The sequence below is a fragment of the Schistocerca cancellata genome, chromosome 5, assembly GCF_023864275.1.
Source record: "Schistocerca cancellata isolate TAMUIC-IGC-003103 chromosome 5, iqSchCanc2.1, whole genome shotgun sequence".
NCBI lineage: Eukaryota > Metazoa > Arthropoda > Insecta > Orthoptera > Acrididae > Schistocerca > Schistocerca cancellata.
Genome location: NC_064630.1, coordinates 256,653,228 through 256,674,240, shown reverse-complemented (window position 1 = coordinate 256,674,240; position 21,013 = coordinate 256,653,228). Strand labels below are relative to the sequence as shown.

Genomic DNA, 21,013 nt, shown 5'->3' with positions numbered 1-21,013 from the left:
GCTTTACAGATTTCGCACGCCACCGTATACGGTGACAAGGACGCATCATCAGTTTTCAAGGACTATATATAGCACATTCACACAATGTATTTCATTCCGATGCCAACAATGGTATACAATATAATCGCTGCTTTATAGAACTGCATTAGTACTCACAGTTAACTCGAATACGGATTATGCAATTTTGAAAAGAACTTTTAAATATCTTGAGTATTGAGAACATTAACGGACACCTGAATATGAAGTATTAGGCATTTTACGTTACATCAAGAAGGATACCAGAATGGTTAAAGTAGGAGCGGTAAACACAAAATCAAGTTTTCAAAGCTGTACAAGTTGTGTTACCTTTGAAATCTGGTTGTGATTCCCACTCGACGCGGTAAGCCTGTCGATATCGCTGACTCCTCTTCCTACGTTTGACAGACTTGTCACTAGTATCTTCCGTTTGCTTTTCTGCAGTTCCTGCTTGTTGAGAGGCTATAGATTCAGATCTTAATGTTTCTGCATCAGAACTATCGCCTGAATAATCCATAGTAAGACATTTTATATGTGATTTCGAGAGCTCTTTCCCAAAACAAAATTAAATTCGCCTAACATGTCTCATATTTACTGAACACTAACTCTTAACTCTACTCTGTCATGTCATATCAACAATTACATCCTTCGAAAAAAAATCTATCTGTATACCACAGTTGGCAATACCCTTGAATTGCCAACTGAGTTTCTCTCAAAAAGTTGTATTTATCCGTGATTGGTTCAGTGGCAATATTAATGTTCTGGTGAAATAATTTATGTACGTATGAATTCAGTACTTTATGTCTTTAATAAGCATTAAAAATGTTTTTTTTGTCTCGAGTTATAATGACAAAATAATTAACTTGTTGAAAGTCCTTACGTGCAGCCATTGTTCGAATCCATAATTTGTGCTTCTTATCTTGTTAATCATTTCGAAATTTTGGTTTTTGCCTCGAAAACAACCGATATTTCTGACACAAAGAGAGATTTTTTTTCAGTAGGGCATGTATTAGTTTCCCGACGTATTTTATCTTTGCAATTTTAGACGTACGATTGGCAGCAGCTGTGTTTACGTTGTGTGCAAGGTGGTGGTTTGTTATGAATATATATGTGTGCCGTGTTGCAAAACATAATGAGTGTTGTGAAGAGAAAATTTGTAAAAAGACTTAACAATGACTGGGAAGTGTATGTTTCAGCAAAATACCCAGACAAATATTTTTATTTCAACTTAAGGACTGGAGTTACGACTTGGGAACCTCCTGATCCAGCTGAAGACGTGTGTATCGGTGATATGTTTATTCATTTGACAGCTGCCACTATTCATTTGTTCTTAATAAACCAAATTACTTTTATTATTATTTTATTTTAGCGATTTGTCTTTAGTAACTGTATCTTTTGTTACTAGGATGTAGGATAGAACTGATACGCGCCAATTGGCGCAACATTTCCATTCGATCAGTAATAACAATACCGCTATTTATTCATCCTTTGGCTACTTCTCTCTCTCTCTCTCTCTCTCTCTCTCTCTCTCTCTCTCTCTCACCACACACACACACACACACACACACACACACACATTTTGCATGAAACATTCTTTACGCGCAATGCGTAGTAGCAAATATCACGTGTTCTCAGAGTGGCAGGTTTGCGAATACTTTATGTATTCCTCAGTGGGTAAAACATACCTATTTCATCCCCCTAGCATTTTCATCAAAATTATAAAAATTCTTTCATGTAGTCTCTATACAAAATACTGAAAGAGTTAAAATTTTAAATTATGATGATTCCCCATTCCAAACTCCTTTTCTTATTCTCATAGCTTATTTTTGAATTTTAACTGATTATTCTGCAAAATTCGCAATTTTCCAGAATATCACGCATACCATGACAGGCTATGCACATTTGCATGTATTCACTACAGCCCAACTGTTTCAGCCTTAACAGCCATCCCTAAGCAGTCTAAAGACATGGCCGTAATTAATCAACCTTTGATTCAATAGTTTAGCAGTTTTTCCCCGTCTGCAGTGGTATCGTCAGCTGCCGTTGACCTATATAGGTCAAAGGAAAGCCCTTTTTTTGTGTGTTTTGGGATCGTGGAGGTTTTTTTTTTTTTTTACTGTTATATTTAGCTTGTTCCCTCCCCAAAACCCCCAATTTCCCGCGGTTGTTAGTTTGATTGTATTTTTTAGGGAGATGTTATTGTCTTATTTATACGTATTTTCGCGTTTGTTGCCATGTGTATGTAGTGATGTCAAATGCTCCATATTGGAAACGTTTGGAATAGCCACTTCCGCCATATTGATGATGTCATGGGTCAAAGCAGACGGGTGGAATCGGACACTTCCTTATTTCAGTCGCTTAATGATAACAATAATAGAATCACAGCATGAAAGTATTACAGTATTACATTTTTAATGACAGACACCTTAGTAGTAAAAATTAACTTTTAATGCCCATAAAGATAATAGAGCAAATTTAATGTCAGAAGATATGTTATCAGAACTTTTCATGGAAATTGCTGAAATTAAAAATATATGTCTTGATGCATAAAGCTAGTATTGTGATCCTGTAGAACTAGTAAGGAAAATGGAGGAGTAACTGTTGTGGGACCTTCAGTTCTGAGACTGGTTTGATGCAGCTCTCCATGCTACTCTATCCTGTGCAAACTTCTTCATCTCCCAGTACATACTGCGACCTACATCCATCTGAATCTGCTTAGTGTAGTCATCTTTTGGTCTCCCTCTACGATTTTTACCCTCCAAGCTGCCCTCCAATACTAAATTGGTGTCCCTTGATGCCTCAGAACATGTCCTACCAACCGATCCCTTCTTCTGGTCAAGTTGTGCCACAGACTTCTCTTCTCCACAGTCCTATTCAATACTTCCTCATTAGTTACGTGATGTACTCGTCTAATCTTCAGCATTCTTCTGTAGCACCACGTTTCGAAAGCTTCTATTCTCTTCTTGTCCAAACTATTTATCGTCCATGTTTCACTTCCATACATGGCTACACTCCATACAAATACTTTCAGAAATGACTTCCTGACACTTAAATCTGTACTCGATATTAACAAATTTCTCTTCTTCAGAAACGCTTTCCTTGCCATTGCCAGTCTACATTTGATATCCTCTCTACTTCGACCATCATCAGTTATTTTGCCCCCCAAATAGCAAAACTCCTTTACTACTTAAAGTGTCTCATTTCCTAATCTAATTCCCTCAGCATCACCTGACTTAATTCGACTACATTCCATTATCCTCGTTTTGCTTTTGTTGGTGTTCATCTTATATCCTCCTTTCAAGACACTATCCATTCCGTTCAACTGCTCTTCCAAGTCCTTTGCTGTCTCTGACAGAATTACGATGTCATCGGTGAACCTCAAAGTTTTTATTTCTTCTCCACGGATTTTAATACCTACTCCAAATTTTTCTTTTGTTTCCTTCACTGCTTGCTCAGTATACAGATTGGATAACATCGGGGAGAGACTACAACCCTGTCTCACGCCCTTTCCAATCACCGCTTTCCTTTCATGTCCCTCGACTCTTATAACTGCCATCTGGCTTCTGTACAAATTGTAAATAGCCTTTCGCTCCCTGTATTCTACCCCTGCCACCTTCAGAATTTGAAAGAGAGTATTCCAGTCAACATTGTCAAAAGCTTTGTCTAAGTCTACAAATGCTAGAAACGTAGGTTTGCCCTTCCTTAATCTAACTTCTAAGATAAGTCGTAGGGTCAGTGTTGCCACACGTGTTCCAACATTTCTACGGAATCCAAACTGATCTTCCCTGAGGTCGGCTTCTACTAGTTTTTCCATTTGTCTGTAAAGAATTCGCGTTAGTATTTTGCAGCTGTGACTTATTAAACTGATAGTTCCGTAATTTTCACATCTGTCAACACCTGCTTTCTTTGGGATTGGAATTATTATATTCTTCTTGAAGTCTGAGGGTATTTCGCCTGTCTCATACATCTTGCTCACCAGATGGTAGAGTTTTGTCAGGACTGGCTCTCCCAAGGCCGTCAGTAGTTCCAATGGAATGTTGTCTACTCCGGGGGCCTTGTTTCGACTCAGGTCTTTCAGTGCTCTGTCAAACTCTTCACGCAGTATTGTATCTCCCATTTCATCTTCATCTACACCCTCTTCCATTTCCATGATATTGTCCTCAAGTACATCGCCCTTGTATAGCCCCTCTATATACTCCTTCTATGTATGGGAAAAAGAAAAAAAAGGTGGCATGTATCCCAAGCCCATCAGTTTAGTGTATATGGTGTTGAACAGCTCTTTGAACACATTTACGCCAACAGTAGAATCATGCACTTACAAGGTATTGTTCTGTAAGTAACGAACGTATGATAGCTTATCTTTATACCACAGCAAGAGACAGTTTCATGAAGTTATGCAGACAGTGACTATGAGTTTGATTTTTTACCAGGTAGTACTGATCAAGGACATCTCTAGAGTAGGTGATGTGCCTAGAAGTAAAAAATACATACATTACAACAGCCATTGACTATTTTTCTTTAGAGGGAGGTCAATGCAGTTCATCTGACCATGCTGGTTAAATGTTAACAATAAAATTTACTAACCAGGTAGGTTTACATAAGAGAAAAAAAAGTAACGTGTAACAAAATCATAAAAAAATGACTCCACCAGACTATAAAGATGGAAATCATAGGTAACCGAAAATATTTATGAATAAGACAAACATAGACAGAAAGTTTAACTCTTCCCAAAAGCATTTCTACATCTTTCTGGTCTTGTTTTCCACTAAAATAAGTGCAGGTTAAATAGAACAAAAGTAAGGAGAAGGGATGGATAATTGTTGGGAAGCAAATACCTTAATACCTTGCACTGGGAAATGAGAGCTACAGCTATATTTAATTCAGAGAACAAGCTGCAGTCAAAGAGTTAAAACTCCATAATAACCAAAACTGTAAAATCCTTCAGCAGGCCTACACCATGTTATTATATAGGCATAGATCATAAGCAAAACATGTGCCCTAATCCTCAAAAAAGTAAAACACACTCAGAATAAAACAGAAACTATTTTTAAGAGTGTTAAATGAGAAACAAACAAAAGTAATTGTAAATACGGTATTGAATGTTGAGAAAATAGTTTTATCAGGATAATGGAGTTAATGGGCACTGAATTCTGTGATTACATCCTCAATGGCAGTAAACATTGTGCTGACTTGTAAATAAACAAATTATGGTGCATTTGTCTTACTTCTGCAGCCTGCCTTGTATTGCCACTGTGTACTGGTTTCAGGTATACAAGGCCAAAGGAGATTAAAAAATTGGGTAGGTCACTAAAAATTAGTAATTCTGCTTGCTGCAATCGTATCTTTTACCAGATTGATAGGATCATCCTTCATCTACTTTTGTAGTCAGTCAGTGGCTCAGAGCAAATTTTCTGACAGACTTAAAAAGCTGTTGTAACATCTGTCTATGAAACAAATAAACCACTTTCTATTACAGACTCATTTCTCTTCTTCCAATGTATTGAAAAGATTGCAGGTGGCTTGTTATAGAGTGCTTATCATTTTTCTGAGCAGAGCTTGTTAAGTGCCAGCTTGGCTTCTTCACACAAAACGTTGTGAAGGATCCCAGATAGCAAGTGCTCTGTACACTTTGGTAGGATGGTGCGGGAGACTGAATGTTATGCATTCAATTCCATTCTTAGTAGTTGCTCCTGCTTATACTGATTAGTGTTATACTATTACATTCCCCCCTCCCCCCTGTCCATTCCTTCCTTTTCTGTAGGCCGTTGTGTCCTCACTCTTTCACTGCTGTGATTGAGATGATTCCTCGATATCAATTATGCCACGAGTGCTGTGGATGAGAACTCACCTGCATATTTATTGTGCCTCACCGCTACAAATGTGACACCTTGTTGGCTTACTGCCCTGTTTGCTGTTAGATGAATGTGCAATAGTAATTGCAGCTTCAATATTCAACATAAGGGAGCCCTTGACAGAATTGTGTGACCTTTTTTAAATATTTATTTATTTATTGGCCTTCAGTTGAACAGCCAGGCCAAACATACAGTGTCTTAAAAATTCCAAGTTGAATAGTCCAGAAAACACATGTCACAGACAGTTAAAACAAAATAATACAGACAGAAACACATTGGCCCCTTACATTACAAATCAGATTTAGCACACACACACACACACACACACACACACACACACACACACACACACGTGGCACATACAAAAACTTAACAGTTAACAGTTTAATTCCAACTTTTAAAACAATTTCCACTAGTAATTTATAAATGTAAAATTTATAATGCATTGTAAATTTATAAAGTAATTTATAAATGTCTAAATAAATTCTTCATAAACAAGTGGATTAATACCTGAGAACTAAGCACTTGGTGCAATGGGACAAGTTATGTAATCAGCCAGTTGGATTCCCTTCTGCATTGAATGCAGCTGAAGATGATGATTATTAATGTCCTGGAGCTCTCCATAGTTGCAATATGGCAATTGTATGAGGTGGAGTCTGTAAAGGTGTGTCATTGGTAGCCACAGTTAAATTTCAATATGACAGTAATCCTCAAAAACTCTCTCTCATTACCTACTCCAGGTGAGCTGCATTTAGAAGCTCACTTCTCAGCATACCAATGGGCCTTTGGCAGATGTGGGTGGATTTGTTGTTCCCTCCACGTGTCAGTGCCAAATATTGATGTGTGCACATATGTCATTCCTAGTATTAAAGACATAATCAAATCAAAAACTTGCGCAAAAATCCAGCAATCATAATGCAGAAAAATTCTCAAAACCTCAATAAATGTAAATAGAATAAACTGGTTTTGGAAATTTCAAGTGACCTATATAGCTCGCACAAAATCACACATCACTCCAAAACTGGTATCTGAAACTTAACTTTATATGAATCACTGAAATGATGTCCATGATACCAATAAACCAAAATTCACTCATCTTGGTGCAATTAAAAACCTATCCTCACTGAAATAGCTTAGAACAAACTCGACGATACCCACCAATCAATCTATCCTTAGTAACTTCAGCTTACAACACAACCCAAACATTGGTAATAAACTACATTAACATCACAAGTTTGTTTGTGTGGCCATCCTCCGCAGCAAGCATATAAATACTTGTTTTGTAAATAAAACTGCCTTTTCCTGCTGCTACTTAATTTATTTATCCCATACACGTTTCGCCTTATCTTGTTCTAAGGCATCATCAGTAGGATCTATAAAGATAGAGTTTTGTTAGTTTTAGAGTATTAAACAGTTCACGTTGCGACTTTTTTTTTTTTTTTTTTTTTAAGTAATTACTTACCATTTGCTAATCTGTGTTTCCTCACAAGGTCATAAAGCACACAGAAATTGCTGTACAAAGAATGGAAACAATTCACAGAAGAAAGATCAACCAACTCAAAAAAAAAACATCACAACATAATACCTTTATACACAGCCAAGAAAAACACACGCACAAATTCTACCCAAGATTAGTGAACCTTACTGACACACACTTAAACAGTACAGAAAGACAGCTGTTGGAAAAGGCTTAAAATACAATGTAAATTAAGAAATAGATGAAGATTACTTAGAAAATCTAATTATAGAAGCAGAAAGTGTTTTGACAAGGGAAGGTGGGAATGAAAACAGCAGTGTCAACATTGGACTAACTAGAGAACTAGTAAAAAAAGACATCCAGAATATAATAACCAGTATAAAAACACAACAACACAAAAACAACAAAAACACAGAATCTGCAACACTCAGAAAACTTAGGAGAAAACTTCAAAATGAAAATGTTATCACTTCAAAAGCAGACAAGGGGAACACAGTAGTACTGACAGACAAAGAACAATACATTGAAAAAAAAAAAAAAAAAAAAAAACATAAGAATTCATCTCACAAAATAACATTACAAAATTAAAATCAGACCCAACAAACAGATTCCAGACAAAAGTAAACAACACTATGAAAATTATTGACATCTTACCGGATAACGCAGAGAGAAAAAAGTTGACACAGATCAACCCCACTGCACCTGTCCGAAGCCAACCAAAAATTCACAAACCGAATCTTCCTGTGAGGCCAATACTGGATTTCAGAAAGTCTCCCCCTTACAAGCTGGCAGGATACATTTTAAAATTACTGTCTGAAAATTTCAAACTACAACAGGACAGAACCATTAAAACGACTACACAGCTAATATAACAAATAGAATATATAAAAATCCCAGGCACAGGAACACTCCTCTCACTTGATATAAATAGCATGTGTTCCAACATACCAGTACCAGAAACAATGGAAGTCATAGGTAAGAACCTGAAAACTTGTAGTCAACTCCCTGATGAACACATTAAGGAAATACGCACATTAATAAAGCTCATAACAGAACAAAATTACTTCAAATTCATTAATGAACTTTATTTACAAGAAGATGGATTACCAATGGGGTCCCAGTTTCTGGAGCCTTAGCAAATATTTTTGTAAACCACATTGAACAGATCATTTTCATAAAAATAGCAAAAGAATACAACATATTATATTGGTTGAGTTATATGAAAGACATCCTTTGCTTAATAGATGAACCACAAACAAAAATTGAAAAACTCCATTCGGACATTAATAATATACATAAAAATATAAAATTCACAATTGAAAGAGAACAGAACAACCAAATTAACTTTCTGGATATAACAATCAAAAAACAAAACAATAAGCATGTAGTGTTGATAGGTCATATTGACCTTAGACAACATTAATCTTTGGCACTCGGGTCACTCATCCGAGCCGCCATCTTAATTCAGTCTGTTCTTATTGCTGTCGAAGAGTGGGATATGGTTGAGCAGCAACGTCTTGACCACATTATAAACAACGTACAAAGATGGATCCAAGCCTGTGACAATACATGGAGTTTGGAGGAACATGGTATTGCATGTTAGCCAGCATCAGAGTTCAGTTTGATAAATATGAATAGTTGTGCACTTTCAGATTGACTTTATTTTGGTTATTGCTTAGTTTTTATTTTACAATAAAGTTAATTTTTTGTCTCAGAAAACTTATTCTTTCATTCCTTCATTCACCTAAATCTAAACTTACATGTGTTTGCAGATATCCAGCAGGTGCAAAACTTTCTTTTAGCAGTTAATAAGGACTGATGTTACACTTTACCTCAGAGGACTATTTTACCATCTGGTTTTAAAAATTTAGTCAACACTATAAACACAGCATTGTGTATCTTATACTGCTTGATTATAATTAAAATTTCAGTTTCAGGACACTGTAAAAAAGGAACTGCTGCTCAGAATGACATCAAATTTGTATGGAATATTATTGAAGAAGGGAGAAATATTGAAACAAAATAAATTTCACAAAAATTTTCCCACTAAATAGCACTATAAGCATCATAATGTAATAGGGTTCAGCTACAAATGACAGATGAATTGCAATATGATGGCTACGGTGTGAGTTGCACATTAAGCCAACCATACTGTGCAATGTGCACGACTGCGGCATTCAACAGTCGTGCCATTGTTAGTGAGGTAAACTCATCCACAGTGGCTAAGTTGTTCTGCATCGGATGGGAAAAATCAGTTTTTAACTGTCCTGAGGCAAAAACCAGCATAAAAAACAACAATGAAATTGGTTTTCAACTGTGGTGAGACTGGCACAAAACATGTTCAATATGCTGCCCACACTTTCATGCCACAAGTTGAAATCAAGAAAGAGCATGCTCCACAACAGATTGGAATGTTCCATGGGTCACATTCAGCATTTGTAATTGGAGCTTTGAAGGTAACATTTTTCAGATAACCCCACAGCCAGAAATCACAGAGATTAAGATCAGATGATCTGGATGGCCCAGCTGTAGGGAAATGACAGCTGGTAATTCAAGCATTTCCAAAATGCCTCTGCAGCACCTGCTTTTCTGGCTGTGTGATGTGCAGAAGAGTGCCAGCTTGCATAAAAATGATCCTACCCACCCATCCAGTCTGTTGAAGGATTAGAATAATGTTGGTGTGCCAAAGACTCCTGTAGCGTGTACCACTGACATTGCAGGTAACAGGACCTGCAGAATCCATCTCCTCGAAAGAATATGGCCTTACGATAAAAAATGCCTTTTTCCCACAACACACAGTGAACTTTGCAGAATAAAGCATTGCTGATTGATGTGTGAGTGTGTTTTCTATTGCACATATTCTGCAGTTCTGTGTATTGAAGTATCCTTGGAGATGGAAATGGGCTTTATCTGTCAACAGAATGTTCCATGTTTATTCATTGTCCACTTCCATGTGAGCAAGAAATTCTAGAGCAAATGTGTGCACTGCATGTTTGCACACCACCGCTCGACCCCTCCTCCAGTGCTGTGGCCACATTTACTGATGTTGGATAAATTGCTTTCCTCCCTCTGCCATACTGCACTTCAAAAGATCCTATATTTTCGAATTTCATAATCGTTTTCTCCAGACCCATGGCAGACTTTGGATCAATGCCTTTTTTGTATCCTTGAGTGTCTGGAACTTCTGCAGAGCTGTTGGTGCCTTTCTTATAAAAAAAAAAAAAGCTTTACCAGCAATTCAGGATGCTGCATTGAGGCAGTCATGATGAGCATATAAGATGCGAACAGAGGAGCAGCCATGTACCCCACATCTTTTGTTTTTCATATTCTGCCTCTTACAGCACCATCAAGTGGCAACATTTTTGTTTAGTATTTTGTGTTTCCATAACATCCCTTCCTTCAAATTTGACATCATTCTGGGCAGTAGGTTGTTTTTATTTTTTTTACAGCATTTTGAAACTAGAGCTTCAATTATAATTGTCTTGTATGTCTAACAAGTGTTTTGTAGCTCGTGTTTGGTTTTCTGTCATTTCAATACTGAACAACTGAATGTGCATTAGATGTAGATACTTTTGGAACAGAATGTAGTCAACAATTCATTACATGAAATTTCCTAAAGATTGTGGTTTAGTTGTGATAATGCTTCTCAAAATGTTCAACAGAGGTATCGGATGGTTGTAAGTGTCCCAACCATCTAAAAATCTCCCACTTCCTTTGAAAGAGGGGCAGAAGGCGCTTTCCTGCCATTCTGGCAGACCATCTGTGAAACCACAAAAATAACACAGTAAATGCAGATGTCAAGAGATTAATCTTCTTGTTTCTTTTCATGACAAGTGATTAAATTTCCACAAGCTTCCAGCCAACTGCTCTGTGGCCTCCTGCCAACTGTTGACAGACAGCCATGTGGTTGATGATTTCATCATTATATACATGTGCTATTGGCCATAACATCAGAGGTGTGTGGTCCAGTACCAAGTTAGACAATGTTTTCATCACACCTCTGTCATTATCTTTTCAACCTCGTGATGGCCAAATCCCAAGCTGTACTGAGCCAAAATTCACCATGCTTGTTGAGAGTGTTTCCATAATACTCATATGTCAGTTATTTATTTTATTATGTTATCCCAGAAACTGTCTGTTTATGTGATAGTGTCATTGAATACAATCTTGTATCCTTTTTCTGAAGCATCTTCTGCAATAACTGATTTATTTTTGTAGATTAGGTGCAGATACCTTATCCGATCTACTGGCATTGCTGTGTAGTATGTGAGGTCTAAACAGTATATTATTGTTCTGCCACAAAGTGTTTAATATGTGCAGAGCAATTCACAGACCTCAAAATTTCCATGCTTCTGATGAAGACCTGAATCCAGACGTAATGCTGTGCTTCTTTTGGAACTAGCTAACTTTTCTTGTTACTGATCCATAAACTGGCAAGAATGCAAGCTCTTTTCTTTTTCCCCTGATGATGCCCTGCAAATAGATCTCCCTAAAAATTGTCTGTGATGTATTTTGTTGTTCGTAACGATTATCACAGAAGAATTTTCTAAGGTGACTCAGTTCTTGTGGAAAATTTCAGCGATCTATGGTCATTTTTACCGTCTTTTATAGAGTCCTCAAAATGGGGTGATTATGTATCAGTTAATAGTGTTTGAGAGTCTACATATGCTGGTCTACATGTGTGGATTTTCTATACATATTTAACTGATACACTCATTGAATTTTGGTGCATGAATATGTTAAAGGGAGGACAAGTCACCAGCTTTTTCTACTTCCATTGTGATCTTAATGCTGTCATGAATACTGTTGAGCAGCTGCAAGAATTCCCCCAATTTTTCAGGTCCATGTCATCAGTTAATAAATGTTTGAAGGCAAAGTGTTGATGACAACTAGGCTTTACATTGAGAAAATATCTTCAAAGTTAAGGAAACATTGTTAAGTTCATTTGCTGTTGATGAAGTGAACAGACTCCCAGCTGATAGAAAACTGCCAGCTTCAAGAATAATGATGAGACTTGAAGCTTCTCAAGGTGTCATCATTGAAAGAGTGTGTGGTAAAAATATCTCTTTATTTAGGTGCCTATTCCTTTAACATTTTACACATTGTCCAAAACATTCAAGATAATGATGTCCCTGTGACCACTGTGAACATGGTTCACTGAGTGACTTTTAGATGAGCAAAACATCTAACCTGTCTTCTTGTTCCACATATGGGTCACTGTGTGTGTCATATGAAGAATACAGCTGATTTAATGTCTAGGGTTAATGATGCTTGCTGTTTTGCCAAAACTGAATTTTTGAGATTGTGGATATGTACGAAATACAGATTAATTATTGCAAAGAAGAAAACAACAACCAGTCATTATGAAGTGTTACAAGTACAAAAAATCGTTAGACTTGAGTAGATTTTTGATACTTGATAATGGCCTAAGGCCGGAATCTAGATTGTGTAATGAAACTTGTTGAACAGTCAGTTGGCGATTATATCTTTAAAAATTTTTATGTGACTGTTTCTTCACACCAAACTAAAATAATTACTTATAATAATGCTGTTTATTCACATAACTAGTGCTGTTACTGATTTTGAACCATCATCAGATGGCTATTCATGTTAAGAGACATATTTGTGGTTGTTTACATCAGTTCCCCGTTTTTATTCCTTGAGGTGGTAGTGCATCAAAAACCCCATGTCATTATGTTGTAAAGCTGACTGCTTGTGTTCATTAAATTTTGCTACATGGAAGATGCATACATCATTCGTCGTGCCGTGTGGGAAAGATTTTTGGTGTGTGTGTGTGTGTGTGTGTGTGTGTGTGTGTGTGTGTGTGTGTGTGTGTGTGTGTGTGTGCATGCGCATACCTTACACTATGTGCATATATCAGAATAAGTGCTTCGTCTAGTCTTTACTACTACATGAACACAGACTGTCAGCATTGCAATGTAATGACGTGGATTTTTGGCGGCACCACAACCCCAAGAAATTTTAAGCAGAGGGGGGGAAATAAAAGTGAAAACTAATGTAAACAACAACAAATATGTATGTTATTGTGAACAGTCATCTGATGATGGACCTATTTGTTTGAAGCCAGTAACAGCACTGTAAGGAAAAGGTACATTGCTGCTCCATTAAATATGACATGGTGAATTGCAGACAGTTACAACATGGCTAATGTGTAAATGCCTTTTTGTTGTGTCTGCAACTCAGCATGTCATCCTTACAGTGAGTAGCAGTCAATCTTTTCCTTATGTTATTGACATTCCAACCTGAAGTTTCCAGTGTTTGATTTTAAATACCCTTATTATAAGCGGCTGGTTGCTATTTTGTTATCTGCAAGAATTAACGTGTATGCATGATGATACTTATCTGCTGTCCATTTTAGCAGACGATGAGACAAATGTCATATAGGCTTTGAGATCTTGTATTATGTCTGGGATTCTTGGTTTGGTAGTTGGGTAATTTTAGCAGTTCCCAGGATGGTTCATTTATTTATACTCTAAACAATCAGTAAGACAAGCCATTTTCCCTGAAAAGTTGTTTTATCCTTTTTTCAGCAGGATATACATCTTTTAACATTATTTTTTACAGAATCTAAATTAACAATTTTACCAATTGTGTGACTAAGCGTGAATGTGAGAAAAACATGGGAGAGACCATTTTTTGCCATCAGTAGTACAAGTTTCTTATGCCAACTAGCTCCGCAGATGACGAAAATATTGATGAAATGTATGATGAGATAAAAGAAATTATTCAGATCGTGAAGGGAGGCGACAATTTATTAGTCATGGGTGACTGGAATTCGATAGTAGGAAAAGGGAGAGAAGGAAACGTAGTAGGTGAATGTGGGTTGGGGGGAACAAATGAAAGAGGAAACCACCTGGTAGAATTTTGTACAGAGCATAACTTAATTATAGCTAACACTTGGTTTAAGAATCATAAAAGAAGGTTGTATACATGGAAGAATCCTGGAGATACTACAAGGTATCAGATAGATTATATAATGATAAGACAGAGATTTAGGAACCATGTTTTAAATTGTAAGACATTTCCAGGGGCAGATGTGGACTCTGACCACAATCTATTGGTTATGAACTGTAGATTAAAACTGAAGAAACTGCAAAAAGGTGGGAATTTGAGGAGATGGGATCGGGATAAACTGAAAGAATCAGAGGTTGTAGAGAGCTTCAGGGAGAGCATTAGGGAATGATTCGCAAGGATGGGGGAAAGAAATACAGTAGAAGAATGGGTAGCTTTGAGAGACAAATGAAGGTAGCACAGGATCAAGTAGGTAAAAAGACGAGGGTAACAGAAGAGATATTGAATTTAATTGATGAAAGGAGAAAATATAAAAATGCAGTAAATGAAGCAGGCAAAAAGGAATACAAATGTCTCAAAAATGAGATTGACAGGAAGTGCAAAATGGCTAAGCAGGGATGGCTAGAGAACAAATGTAAGGATGTAGAGGCACATATCACTAGGGGTAAGATAGGTACTGCCTACAGGAAAATTAAAGAGACCTTTGGAGAAAAGAGAACCATTTGTATGAATATCAAGAGTTCAGATGGAAACCCAGTTCTAAGCAAAGAAGGGAAAGCAGAAAGGTGGAAGTAGTATATAGACGGTCTCTACAAGGGCGGTGTACTTGAGGGCAATATATTATGGAAATGGAAGAGGACGTAGGTGAAGATGAAATGGGAGATATGATACTGCGTGAAGAATTTGACTGATCATTGGAAGGCCCGAGTCAAAACAAGGCCCCGAGAGTAGACAGTGTTCCATTAGAACTACTGACAGCCTTGGGAGAGCCAGCCCTGACAAAACTCTACCATCTGGTGAGCAAGATGTATGAGACAATTTTGAACATGGCTGACGTTTGCCGCAACCGTATACACAAATTTGAAAAATTTGTAAAAAATTAGCCAACTGGTTGCCCAGGTTTTCTATATGCCTTGACCAAGTTTCGTCACCTCTTAGGGTGACTTCATCAGAAGGTAAGGTAATTACCTAAAATGAGGTGACAAAACCTGGTTAAGGTATATAGAAAACCTATGCAACCGGTTAGCTGATTTTTTTACATATTTTTCAAAAATGTGATACAGGCGAAATACTCTCAGACTTCAAGAAGAATATAATAATTCCAATCCCAAAGAAAGCAGGTGTTGACAGATTTGAAAATTACCAAACTACCAGTTTAATAAGCCACGGCTGCAAAATACTAACACGAATTCTTTACAGACGAATGGAAAAACTGGTAGAAGCCGACCTCGGGGAAGATCAGTTTGGATTCCGTAGAAACGTTGGAACACGTGAGGCAATACTGACCTACGACTTATCTTAGAAAATAGATTAAGGAAAGGCAAACCTACATTTATAGCATTTGTAGACTTAGAGAAAGCTTTTGACAATGTTGACTGGAATACTCCCTTTCAAATTCTGAAGGTGGCAGGGGTAAAATACAGGGAGCGAAAGGCTATTTACAATTTGTACAGAAAGCAGAAGGCAGTTATAAGAGCCGAGGGGCATGAAAGGGAAGCAGTGGCTTGGAAGTGAGTGAGACAGGGTTGTAGCTTATCCCCGATGTTATTCAATCTGTATATTGAGCAAGCAGTAAAGGAAACAAAAGAAAAATTCGGAGTAAGAATTAAAATCCATGGAGAAGAAATAAAAGCTTTGAGGTTTGCCGATGACATTGTGATTCTGTCAGAGGCAGCAAAGGACCTGGAAGAGCAGCTGAACGGAATGGACAGTGTCTTGAAACGAGGATATAAGATGAACATCAACAAAAGCAAAACGAGAATAATGGAATGTAGTCGAATTAAATCGGGTGCTGCTGCAGGAATTAGATTAGATAATGAGAGGCTTAAAGTAGTAAAGGAATATTGCTATTTGGGGAGCAAAATAACTGATAATGGTCAAAGTAGAGAGGATATAAAATGTAGACTGTCAATGGTAAGGAAAGCGTTTCTGAAGAAGAGAAATTTGTTAACATCGAGTATAGATTTAAGTGTCAGGAAGTCGTTTCTGAAAGTATTTGTATGGAATGTAGCGATGTATCGAAGTGAAACATGGACAATAAATAGTTTAGACAAGAAGAGAGTAGAAGCTTTCGAAATGTGGTGCTACAGAAGAATGCTGAAGGTTAGATGGGTAGATCACATAACTAATGAGGAGGTATCGAATAGAATTGGAGAGAAGAGAAATTTGTGGCACAACTTTACTAGAAGAAGGGATTGGTTGGTAGGGCATATTCTGAGGCATCAAGGGATCACCAATTTATTATTGGAGGGCAACATGGAGGGTAAAAATCGTAGAGGGAGACCAAGAGATGAATACACTAAGCAGTTTCAGAAGAATGTGGGTTGCAGTAGGTACTGGGAGATGAAGAAGGTTGCACAGGATAGAGTGGCATGGAGAGCTGCATCAAACCAGTCTCTGGACTGAAGACCACAACAACAACAACAACAACAACAACAACATTGGATTTTAGGCATTGTAACCTTGTTTGTCTCGGACTATTGTCAGTTACGGCACTGGTAACTACACTACTGACCATCAAAAAGCCATAATTAATCTATCATGTCAGTTAAATTCAAGAAGTCAACTACCCATGTGTCTAGTACTATGTCACAAGCAAATCACCATAAAACGTTTTAGCATTTCATTCAGTCCACTATAATTTTTCTTTTGCAAGATATAATGTGTTGTCAACTATTGCAATTCAGTTTTTTCCAGTTCAGTGAAGTGTACTTGTCTGATTTTGACTGCTCTCAGTCAGCTTTGAATAAATAGCTCAGATTAGTTTTTTCGGAGTGCATACAAAAGATATGTTCAGTATCAGGCACAACATGAAAGTTATGCTCCAGACAATATTTTGTTGTTTGGTTATGGAAATAAGAACATGCAGCGAACTGTGAGGTACAGCATAGATAAAACAGACAAAGGAATAGAAGAACATCTTCCTGTTGAGGGGCATTAGTGATTGTGAAGGCACAGTGCTGCTTTGCAGAAGAATTAGGCCAATGTCCTACAATGTCCTCAAGATCAGGGGTCTTATGAGGTCTGTGAAGGATTCTGTAGATATTCTCCAAGCTTCAGGTATTCATGAACTTCGGTGTGAATGCAGCAAAGTCAATGATGGTTAAAATTGGGACTGATTAATACTAGCTTGTTGGAGCATGGTTGATATGTGCAGTTGGCGGTACACAGGAATCTCAAGTAACTGAGCATCACCAGGACTGTGGCCAATCTATCAGTTTTCAAGAACACTGTATACATGCTCAGCAATAGTGGATGCAGCAGCAGGAAATAAGAGAGGCTATCGAAATAATGTCTTGACCGCATGAGCAGGGAGGATGGCTACAAGTTACCTATAGTCTGCTGCCAGAAATCCCAGTCCAACGAGCTGCATATGTTCAACAGTCAGCAGATCCACAGTACCTGGGTTCAACATTTACAAACAAGTGGCCACAAGACAACTGCCATGCAACTTCGACATCTTGCTGTGGGAAAACACAATCCCAGGGTGCAAGCTGCTGATTTATTGTTGACTACCAATCCTGACAAAGTAGCATATGCAATAGCTTCCCATGCTGCTACCCTTCCAAAGGCATCTGTAATTTGAACTGTCCAATAGCATACCAGAACTGGTGTCAGTAGTTACCTAGCAATCAAAATGTCCCCAGAACCCCACCGTTTAATCACCCTGAAGTGGACTTATACAAAGACGGTTAAAATTAGTTATATATGTGTGTTGGTGTTTTATAATGATGTGGCCTAACACACAAATGGATTTTAGTCAAATTGATGCTGGCTGTAGAAACCTGCGAACTTACATAACGTGAAAATGGTATTCAGCTGTTATTACACGTTGCTCTCATGTACTTAATAAACTCTTCTTTGAAATACAGACAGTATATTGAACCTTTGCAGGAAACTTGGAATATTGACCAAACAGTAGTATTTTGTAGTAAGAAAGGTAATTACACCTAATAATGTGTAAGGGAGGAAGCAAGGATACTCCACACACACTTGTCTGTGGTTTTCAATATTGTTAATGCTAATCTTGGGTTACACTATCTGATCCAAAGCATCCAGACACTCATATGTGATGCAGAATTGACATATAGATGTGTTGAGAGGAAGACCCATCCATATAAAAGGAGGCGAGAAGGATTTCATTGTCGGTAGAGAAGCAGTAGTAGCAGGATGGGTGGTTCAGGAGAGCTAAGTGACTTTCCTTGTCATTTCAGCCCTTCTAAAGCTGCTCAGGTTGACTGATGGTGATGTGATTGTGAAGTGGAGTGGCTAAGGAACGACCTTAGCTAAACCAAGACCAGGCAGATATGGATAGGGACTGTCAAGCATTGCACAGGGTGGTTGTAAAAAAAATCACATGAAATCAGCTGGAAAGACCAGTCAAGAATTTCCAAGTGCTACTAGCAATCCAGTGAGAACAACGTCCGTGTGTAGGGAGTTAAAGAGGATGTGGTGTAATGGTTGAGCAGCTTCTTATAAGTTACACTTTTCTGTTTTCATTGCTAAGCGACATTGGTGTAAAGAGTGACGCCGTTGGCCAGTGAATGACTGTAATGAGTGTTTTCTAGTGTTGAATAACACTATACCCTGTTGCATTCCAATGGAAGATTTTGAGTTTGATGAATGCGTGGAGAAAGTTTCCTGCCACCATGTGTAATGCCAGAAATGGAATAAGGAGGAGGTGACGTTACGGTATGAGGCTGTTTTTCATGGTTGGTTAGATTGTAGTCACCTTATTGCACTCCAGAAAACACTAAAAGCATTAGGGTATGAAGATATTTTACAGCAGTATGTACTGCGTACAGTAGAGGAGTAGTTCAGAAATGGTGGTTTTTGTATTATCATGACTGTGCACTTTTGTCTTAAGGTAGCATCTGTGAGGCAATGGTTTGGGACAGTAAAATTTGTGAAGTAGACTGCCTTGTGTCAAGTGTCCCTATTACCATCTCTGGTTTTGACAGTTGAGGAAGTGTAGGTTACCATTTCTCTACAGACATTCTGATATGTCATTGGAAGTAACCTCAGCAGATTAGTTTAAGCTCTCGTAAAGGCTAAGGGCATACACATCCAGTATTAATGTTTGCACTAATAGATGTCAGGACACTTTTGATCAGATAGTGTATATGCAGATCTTATAAATCAGATCACTGTTTAATTTAACTTTTTCCTCCTTCACTTTCTTTCTAGGTGCAAATTAAGCAGGAAGAAGGGAGTAGTTATTCTCTCACAGACCCCGAGTGTAGGACACTGAGAGTAAGTCTGTTATTGTAATGTTTTTGTATCTCGGCACAAAGATTACAGAAAAGTTCAAAGACCTTTTCCAATCTTTGTTCCTTTTGCTCAAGCAGGTTTCCATTTTCTCTTACTGTCCCAGTATTGTGTGGTTTCCATTGCACTTTTGGTTGTAGAAACTGTAAGATATGGATCTTTGTGAAGCTTCCTGTACACTATATGTGCCAGACTGTCATACAGGAAAGCACCAGTAATAAAAGAGAATAATGCTATATGAGAAGTATGCTTCGAAAATATTGCTGACTGAAAGTCGTGGTATGTGAAACAACACACCTGTTTGTTGAACGAGGGCATTAAACTTGTTAATGCCCTTGTTGCTATTTGAAAGGAGATGGCCATGTACCAGCACCAGGTTTCAGCCTCTCCATTCTCTCTATCTCATTGTCATTAACACCACAAACAAGAACCTAAAATAATCCTTGGCAGACCTGTACAACACTAAAACTTCACACACTCATCAGTCATCCTTACTCGACAGATCACTTTCAGATATAAGTCTGGCAGTTCACAGATCAAAGTTGCAGCTGCGTATGAAGGCAGGAGAGCTTTCCAATTTGGTGACTGAACTTACGCTGTTGGAATCTCTGAGCAAACTGTGTCCTGTGACTTAATTTTTTAAGTGAATTTGAAGGTGATAGATGTCATCAGCATAGCAGGACTTGAAAGTAAAGTACTTTGCTGTCACAATGAGGTCATGAATGGGAATCAGTTACTGGGAGTAATGACGAGAGTTCACAATTTTGTGAGTGGGCATTTTTCAGTACACGGAGTAGATTTTCTAATATTTGTGGTATTAATGATCAAAAGATAAAACTTGCATACTTGCAGACACTCCGTATTTTGAAATACTGAAACAGTCTAGTGAACCTCTTGTCTTTCAATACATGCTGGATTCAACATTGTGTGACAAATAGATAGTGTCTCACAGATTATCTTCTTTTATTTCCTTACAAAAACAATCAAAAAAAGCTTTTCACAATGGATTAGCCAGTTTCAATCAGCCATTGGTCATTAGCAGATTAAATGCATCTGCAGCAAGTTATAATATTCCTGTTGTTTTATTGAGTGAGGTGGACTTGCATTCAGGAGGATATGGTTCAAACCCACGTCCGACCATCCTGATTTGGGTTTTCTATGATTTCCCTAAATTGTTTCTGGCAAATGCTGGGATGATTCCTTTAAAGGACATAGTTGTCTTCCTTCCCCATCCTTCACTAATCCGATAGGACCAATGACCTCACTGTTTGGTCCACTCTCCCCAATCAACCAACCAGTTGTCTTGCCAACATAGCATTAGTACCTTTGTATTGTAGAACCTAAAGTAACAATAGGAATGTTGTGTCAA

At 37.7% G+C, this 21,013-nt stretch overlaps 2 protein-coding genes across 7 annotated transcripts in view; one reads left to right on the top strand and one right to left on the bottom strand.

Moving 5' to 3' along the window:
* LOC126187583 (probable 5-hydroxyisourate hydrolase ZK697.8) overlaps positions 1-673 on the bottom strand; it is a 100,855-nt gene extending 100,182 nt beyond the window's left edge. Inside the window, exon 1 of one of the 3 annotated variants that reach the window (XM_049928759.1) lies at positions 346-673. In XM_049928759.1, coding sequence (XP_049784716.1) covers positions 346-532 — 187 coding nt within the window. In that variant the 5' untranslated portion in view covers positions 533-673. Of the gene's footprint in view, positions 1-156; positions 275-345 lie in introns of those variants that run through there. The other 2 variants (XM_049928756.1, XM_049928758.1) reach the window with 2 other exon arrangements.
* Positions 674-1,078: 405 nt separating this feature from the next.
* LOC126187581 (transcriptional protein SWT1) overlaps positions 1,079-21,013 on the top strand; it is a 262,566-nt gene continuing 242,631 nt past the window's right edge. For 2 of the 4 annotated variants that reach the window (XM_049928752.1, XM_049928750.1), the window contains exons 1-2: positions 1,079-1,291; positions 19,564-19,629. In XM_049928752.1, the coding sequence (XP_049784709.1) occupies positions 1,124-1,291; positions 19,564-19,629 (234 nt within the window). In that variant the 5' untranslated portion in view covers positions 1,079-1,123. The remainder of the gene's footprint in view (positions 1,292-19,563; positions 19,630-21,013) is intronic. The other 2 variants (XM_049928751.1, XM_049928753.1) reach the window with 1 other exon arrangement.